The 8,419-nt window shown below is 51.2% G+C and overlaps 1 protein-coding gene across 1 annotated transcript; it reads right to left on the reverse strand.

Moving 5' to 3' along the window:
- Window positions 1–2,604: 2,604 nt before the first annotated feature.
- On the reverse strand, window positions 2,605–3,618 carry LOC147980714 (uncharacterized). The gene has a single exon (XM_087515727.1). The coding sequence runs from the start codon at window positions 3,616–3,618 to the stop codon at window positions 2,605–2,607; it is 1,014 nt and encodes a 337-aa protein (XP_087371853.1).
- Between the last annotated feature and the right edge of the window lie 4,801 nt (window positions 3,619–8,419).

Raw genomic sequence — 8,419 nt, forward strand, 5'->3', positions numbered from 1 at the left:
AGTGATTTGTTATAGTTCACCCTTAATCCCGACGCGTCACCAAACACCTTAAGAGCTGAGGTGATGAAAGTGAGATCCGGCTCCCTTGGTTTAACAAATAGGGCAACATCGTCCGCATAAATGGAGACCGATTGGTGAGCCGCGATGCCTGTAAAAGTGCTGATCACTCCCATACTCGTAGCTTTAACCATGATCTTGGATAGCACGTCCATAGCACTCATGAACAGCAAGGGCGAAATGGGATCCCCTTGCCGCAAACCCTTGACATGAACGAAACTTCTATCGGGTACACCATTCACTAGCACTTTGGTACACGCTGTCCTGAGGAGTATGGCAATCCACTCACACCATTTATGTCCAAAGCTCTTGGTTCTCATCACCTCAAAAAGAAACGGCCAAGCGAGCGAGTCAAACACGCGTGAGATTTCCAACTTGAGGAAAACTCCCGCCTCCTGATGTCTACTACACAACCTTCTTCTCGTAGACGTTGTTGGGCCTCCAAGTGCAGAGGTTTGTAGGACAGTAGCAAATTTCCCTCAAGTGGATGACCTAAGGTTTATCAATACGTGGGAGGCGTAGGATGAAGATGGTCTCTCTCAAACAACCCTGCAACCAAATAACAAAGAGTCTCTTGTGTCCCCAACACACCCAATACAATGGTAAATTGTATAGGTGCACTAGTTCGGCGAAGAGATGGTGATACAAGTGCAATATGGATGATAGATATAGGTTTTTGCAATCTGAAAATATAAAAACAGCAAGGTAACTAATGATAAAAGTGAGCACAAACGGTATTGCAATGCGTTGAAACAAGGCCTAGGGTTCATACTTTCACTAGTGCAAGTACTCTCAACAATAATAACATAATTGGATCACATAACTATCCCTCAACATGCAACAAAGAGTCACTCCAAAGTCACTAATAGCGGAGAACAAACGAAGAGATTATTGTAGGGTATGAAACCACCTCAAAGTTATCCTTTCCGATCGATCTATTCAAGAGTCCGTAGTAAAATAACATGAAGCTATTCTTTCCGTTCAATCTATCATAGAGTTCGTACTAGAATAACACCTTAAGACACAAATCAACCAAAACCCTAATGTCACCTAGATACGCCAATGTCACCTCAAGTATCCGTGGGTATGATTATACGACCAACACAAAGTACTTCGAAGAGTGCCCCAAAGTTTCTACTGGAGAGTCAATACGAAAACGTGTGCCAACCACTATGCATAGGTTCATGGGCGGAACCCGCAAGTTGATCACCAAAACATACAACAAGTGGATCAATAGAATACCCCATTGTCACCACGGGTATCCCACACAAGACATACATCAAGTGTTCTCAAATCCTTAAAGACTCAATCAGATAATATAACTTCAAAGGGAAAACTCAATCCATTACAAGAGAGTAGAGGGGGAGAAACCTCATAAGATCCAACTATAATAACAAAGCTCGCGATACATCAAGATCGTACCACCTCAAGAACACGAGAGAGAGAGAGATATCAAACACATAGCTACTAGTACATACCCTCAGCCCCGAGGGAGAACTACTCCCTCCTATTCATGGAGAGTGCTGGGATGATGAAGATGGCCACCGGTGAGGGATTGCCCCTCCGGCAGGGTGCCGGAACGGGTCTAGATTGGTTTTCGGTGGCTACGGAGGCTTCTGGCGGCGGAACTCCCGATCTATTGTGCTCCCCGATGGTTTTAGGGTATATTGGTATATATAGGAGGAAGAAATACGTCAGGGGAGCCATGAGGGGCCCACGAGGGTGGAGGGCGCGCCCAGGGGGGTGGGCGCGCCCCCCTGCCTCGTGCCTTCCTCGTTGCTTCCCTTACGTACACACCAAGTCTTCTGGATTGCTTCCATTCCAAAAATAAATTCCGTGAAGTTTCAGGTCAATTGGACTCCATTTGATTTTCCTTTTATGCGATAGTCTAAAACAAGGAAAAAATAGAAACTGGCACTGGGCTCTAGGTTAATAGGTTAGTCCCAAAAATCATATAAAATAGCATATAAATGCATATAAAACATCCAAGGTTGATAATATAATAGCATGGAACAATAAAAAATTATAGATACGTTGGAGACGTATCACCTCCTTCCTCGCAACTTGCCTCACCAAAAGGAAGTTATCATGCAAATGCCCCCCAAAAATAAAGGCCGATTGGTTAGCCGTCACAATATCCTTCATCCTCCTACGTGCTTGATTCGCCAACATCTTGGCAAAAATCTTAGCTGCACTATGAGTGAGGCTAATCGGTCTAAAGTCCTCAACTTCCTCGGCATCAGGCTTTTTGGGGATGAGCATGATGTGTGCCCGGTTAAGCCTGTCAAACCCACGTCCATCACCAACATAAAGCTTAAGGAACACCACTATCACATCCTGCTTAATAATATACCACGCCTTTTGGTAGAAAGCATTGATGAACCCGTCTGGCCCCGGAGCCCTATCCGGCGGCATCTCCTTGATGGTGTTCCACACTTCATCCTCCGTGAAAATGGCATCCAGCTCCGAGAGTTCATGCTCCTCCATGTCCAAGAAATCAAGGTTCACACCAGCCTCCCGCGTGGACGTACGTCCCAAAAGATTCTCCTAAGCTTCTGTGAAAAGTTCTTCCTTCCTCTCTTGGTCCGTAATCAGTTCACCATTGTGCCTCAGATGTGGGACGAAATTTTTGGTCCTCCTGCCATTGGCCATAGCTTGAGAAAGTTTGGTATTTGTGTCCCCTTCCCTAATCCATCGAAGGCGCGACCATTGCCTGTCAATCGTGCACTGGAGGGAGGTCAAGCCCAACACCATCCTCTTAAGCATGCTCCGCGACCATATTTCTTCCACAGACAACCCATGGTCCTCCATTGCTCTATCAAGCCGAAGAATGACATAGTTAGCAATCGCCAACTGAACCTTAATATTACCGGCTTTCCTCTGTCCCCAAGCTTGCAAAGCCATCGCGGTGGTCCTAAGAAGCGCATCGAGCCGTTTGAAAGGATCAACAATTTCCTCATCGCACACCCAAGCATCCTTAATGGCCTGCTCGAACCCCTCCAATCGAGTCCAAAACAGCTCAAATATGAACCTTCTCTTAGCACAAAAAGGTGCTGATGTGGAGAGATGGAGCGGTGCATGATCTGAAATGTTTGTGGATAGCACTTGAAGTAGAGCGTCCAGAAAATTCAATTCCCACTCCACCGACATGAGGGCCCTATCTATCTTTGTCATCACCACCTGTTCCCGCTCGTTGGACCAAGTAAAACGCCTCCCATGCATGTAAATTTCCTTGAGATCGTTGTTATCCACAAAATTCCTAAACCTCCTCATCATGGTTCTGTTGAGGTTCACATTGTTTTTCTCATTGGCATTTAAAATCATGCTGAAATCCCCGAGCACCATCCACGGTACCTGGAACAAGTCTCTTCTTTGCTGGAGTTCCACCAAGAATTGTGTCTTGAGTTCATCACCTTGGGGGCCGTAAACCACCGTAATCCACCATTCCCATCCATCCTTGTTGTGCACCTGTCCCGTGAGGGAAAAGTTATCCATGCTGATGTTATCCATCTCCAAAACAAACGTATCCCAACCCACAAGAATGCCAACCCTAGTATCCATAGCCGGTAAGTAAGCAAAGCCATCGAAGGATGGCCCTATGCATTGCATAACCACATAATTATCTGTTACATCAAGTTTTTCCTCTTGGAGACACACCAAGTTAACCTTAGCTTCACTAATGAAATTCCTCACGGCATTCCTTTTAGACATGTTGTTAAGCCCCCTCACATTCCAACATAGCACTTGAGGGTTCCAATCCATAAGGCCAAATGGATCAACCCGACTCCCACTCCCCCACTTGGGAATGCATCAAGACGCCCCAACCACCACCGTTGTGCCCGAGCTCATAGCCTGAGCCGGGGGCACCTCCTTCCCGAACAGCGCCGCAATCACCCGAATGTGTTGCTCCCTCAAAGGTGACTCAAATATTTCTGCCAACTCCGTGATGTGATCATCATTTCCCTCCAAATCCTCCGGGACAATGCCCAATGCTCGCATGAGCACGTTCTTTGCCTGAGTCGCCTTGTTATTGGAAGCCGGGGCCCTCATGGTACTCCTCGTCGCTCTACGCGGGGTATAGGGCTTAGCCTCAGGCCGTAGCATAGCTGCACCTCCAAAAGTAAGGGTGGCGCAAGCTTCTTCACGAGGGCGTTGCAAAACCACTTTAGTTTTTCGAAAGCAATCGACTCCTGAGGAGTCATGCCGTCTCTACCAGCCGGATCTGCGTTTGCATGGCCAAATCAACGTCCTGCATGACTGGAACTGGGACCAGCGAATCCTGGCTCGCCACTTGTACGCGCGCGTCCTCACATGCGGGGGACTCTTCCACAATGATTGCCCACACCGGATCCCCTGGGTTATTCACCATCTCCTCGGGATAAACCTTGTCCCCACCCAACCGCTTTGTTTCTGCCAGCTCCACCATGTTAGTTGCCGAAGATGGATCCTCTGCGGCCGGCCCCTTCTCCCGCATGCAACAGACAAGAGGCGCAACTAATGGCAGCGCTACTACATCAAGGCGCACGTCCACCGACCGGATCTCCCTCTCTCCTGGCCCTACCCGCAACTCCTCCTGGCCAGCCCCGTGGTCATTCCGCACCACCTCGGGCTCCGCAACCACCACATGCGCAGAAACCGCCACTGGACCCACCTACTGCACACTCTCCTGCCCAATCGCATCCTGATTAGTCACATCCAGCAACAACTCATGTTTGGACTGCACCGGCCTCGTCCTCTTCTCCCTAATCATCGTCTCCTGCCCAAGGGTGCTTGGAGCATTTGAATCATTAAACAAAGCGGTCTCCCTCGCGCGAGCATCGGCCCCACCCAAGCGGTCAAAAGCTGACTCACGTCGTGTCAGCCTATCCTGGACCATGGTGGGCCCTCTTTCCTGCCCAACCTGACTGTCAGATTACGGGTTCCAGCAAACCCTTGAGGTTCGAACTTTGGGGTGCACACAAAGATCTCTCTCCCCCTATCTCACACTCTCGCCACGATCTCAAAGCCTAGCTCGCCAAACCCGAGGAAGAAGAGACACAAGAGTTTATACTGGTTTGGGCCACCGTTGCGGTGTAATACCCTACTCCAGTGTAGTGTGGTGGATTGCCTTGTAGGCTAGGGATGAACAGGTACAAGGGAAGAACAGCCTCCTGAGGAGAGGTGTTCTTGAGCTCGATGAGCTTGTGAGATAAGGATGGTCTGGATCCTGTCCTATATATAGAGGCCCGGGTCCTCTCCCCAAATATTAGGCGGGAAGGGTTCCCACAACGGCTAATTTAAAGGGGGACAATTAGTACAAGTTATCCTGACAAAAGGTGGTCATCGCCTGCCAAAGGCTCTGGTGGTGATGCCGTCGTGGGCTCCATGACGGCCTTCGTCCTGCCATCCTGCTGGTCTTGGTCTCGTTGCACCGATATGGAAACCTTTGCCTGATGCCTCGGGACTCCTCGCCTGCGCCTGCCTCTTTAGCACCAAAGAGGAAACTGGCACTCTACACCCCTTGGCGCTCGCCTGGCGCCTGCCTGGCCATGGTCTTCATAGCTCACGTCACAGAAACCTCATGAGGTGCCCCTCGCCTTGATCTCTCTGCTCCTCGCGAGCCAGCCTAGTAAGGCTGCCCTGAGGAGGTCTTGTGCCGTCCGCCTCGCGAGGCTTGGCCCCTCGCGAGGGTCTTGAGTGTTTGCTGATGAAGATGGGCCGTACCAGGCTGCTGGTGGAGCCACACCCTGGGCCGTAGGTAGGCAAGTCCGGGTACCCCCGTTCCCAGGACGCCGAAAGTAGCCCCGTGCCCAAGGCGCGCTCGTACTTTACTTCGCGGCGAGGCCAAGGGTCAAGTGTGGAGCACCGCGGGCCCCAATAGCCCGCGACCTTGATTGACGCGTGGAGATTGACAGGACGTGGGTGTATCCGCTTCCCTACGCTGCCTCGGCAACCGCCTGAGTTGACGAGTCCGTGTTGCATGCAGAAAAATGTCATCATTACCTTAGATCTTGGAGGCCGGCGGTTGGCCTCCTCCCAGCTATAAATGGGAAGGGGGACGGAGCCGCCGTCACCCATCTCTTCCTCCGCTCCTCCTGCCTCTTCTTCTTCCTTGCTGCGACACCCATGGCGCCAGTGAAGAGGTTCTTGACCGCCGAGAAGGGGAAAGCTCGCTAGGAGGGCCCCGACTCACCACCGCCTAAGAGGGGGTGCAGTCGCCCATGCAAGCATGCCGCAACCCCTGCCGCGGTTCCTCGCGGTCATGGGCGAACTCCCTTGGGGTCCAGCGCCATCCTTGGCGGCCGCGACGGTGCTTCTTCACGCAGAGGGAGCCGCTTAGGTAGGAGTAGCCCCATCAATGAGGGAAGGCGCGTCATGGTCGCCTGGCCTCCCTGGTCGCGCTTTCACTCGGAGGAGGTGCTGCCGGAGTTTGTCATGTGGTCGGAGAACCCGGCCGACACTTGGCTTCAACTTCCGTGCTCCTTCGCCGGCGAACTGCCGGCCCCAGGTCCTGGTGGCCTTTGGCCGCAGGCCGATGAATGCTGCAGCAAGGCTTCGTGGGTTGCGGTGGAGATCTCTGCTGCGGGCAACGTAGCCCTGCCCCGCGGCTGGCAGATGTTCGCTCGCGCATGCGGCCTGGGCAGGCGGTGCACCCTCCACTTCAAGTACGATGGCGCAGCGACCCTCTTTGTGAGGGTGTTCGGGGAAGATGGTCGCCGCGCCGGATGCTTCCCTGAAGACGACGACGATGGCGGCAAGGTGCTTCGCCTTGGCGATGGTTGTGACGAGCACGAGGGTGACCTTGCCCTCGGCGGCGGCCGCGGTTCCCCAGCTATGACAGCTCCTCCTCTAGCGAAAGCTCCAACAGCGGTGGCTACGACCAATCGCCATGCCGTCGGGCTCGCTTTGAGGAAAGTGGCGGGTCATCCCGTCCTCGCGCCCCGGTGAAGCGCGAGGAGGGCTCTGGCTGAGTCCGAGGGGCCGATCCTTGTGAGCAGCCGCGTCGTAGGAGCCGCTTTTGCTTGTCTTCTCCTTCCCTTTCCCCTGCATTTTTAGAACGAATATGGGGCCGAGCGAGGGCGTGTAATGAACCATGGTGCTTATGTTACTTTTGTGGCGTGTTTATTGCTTCCGAGTTGTGTTGTGAGATCTATGCCTTATACGGGTATAGAGGGGTAACTTAGCTTCGTGCATTCGGGGTAGCTTTGACCTCATGAGGGCGCGCGTCTCTGGGCACCTGGTGGGGTTTCCCCACTGTTGATTTGGGTGACATCGCGAAGCTGCAAAAATTTGTTAAGAAATCCTTAACCCTTCTTGCGCGAGGCCTCAAGTATGGGTTGGTTATGGCCAAACGCACCGCGTCGCGGTACCTGTGAGGCACAGACTAAAAGGGGGTGCGCCGATCACGAGCTCAGATGAGAACGCCTCGCGGAGACCAGGGGAGTGCGCATGCGCATACTACCTGTCCAGCCCCCCTCGCGGGGCATGCGAGGGAGAGCATCGGGCAACTGCCGCCCTCCCTGGCGAAAAACAAAGGATCGAGGGAAGAATCAGATAGAAGAGGGGGTTTAACCAAACCATCGAGAAACGCCAAAACTCCAAATTTCATTAAAGGAAAAGGGGCAAGCCAACTACAGAAAGCAAATGAACAGCCGCGTCCAACACCTAGTCTAGTCTTCTCACAAGTGATAACCCACAAGTATATGGGATCGCAACAGTTTTCGAGGGTAGAGTATTCAACCCAAATTTATTGATTCGACACAAGGGGAGCCAAAGAATATTCTCAAGTATTAGCAGCTGAGTTGTCGATTCAACCAAACCTGGAAACTTAATATATGCAACAAAGTATTTAGTAGCAAAGTAATATGATAGTAGTGGTAACGGTGGCAAAAGTAATATTTTTGGGTTTTATAGTGATTGTAACAGTAGCAACAGAAAAGTAAATGAGCGAAGAACAGTATATGAAAAGCTCAGAGGCATTGGATCGATGATGGAGAATTATGTCGGATGGGATCGATCATGCAACAGTTATAACATAGGGTGACACAGAACTAGCTCCAGTTAATGAATGTAATGTAGGCATGTATTCCGAATATAGTCATACGTGCTTACGGAAAAGAACTTGCATGACATATTTTGTCCTACCCTCCCGTGGTAGCGGGGTCCTATTGGAAACTAAGGGATATTAAGGCCTCCTTTTAATAAAGTACTGGACCAAAGCATTAACACATAGTGAATACATGAACTCCTCAAACTACGGTCATCACCGGTAATGGTCCCGATTATTGTCACTTCGGGGTTAACGGATTATAACACATAATTGGTGACTATAGACTTGCAAGATAGGATCAATCATGGCACTCGGGCCCTAGTGACAAGCATT

This window comes from Triticum urartu, chromosome 3A (assembly GCF_056163025.1).
Source record: "Triticum urartu cultivar PI428250 chromosome 3A, HENAU_Tu73, whole genome shotgun sequence".
In the NCBI taxonomy this organism is placed as follows: domain Eukaryota; kingdom Viridiplantae; phylum Streptophyta; class Magnoliopsida; order Poales; family Poaceae; genus Triticum; species Triticum urartu.

Coding starts and splice junctions, on each gene's coding strand:
- LOC147980714 (XM_087515727.1), bottom strand. CDS start 3,618: ATGGATACTAGGGTTGGCATTCTTGTGGGTTGGGATACGTTTGTTTTG.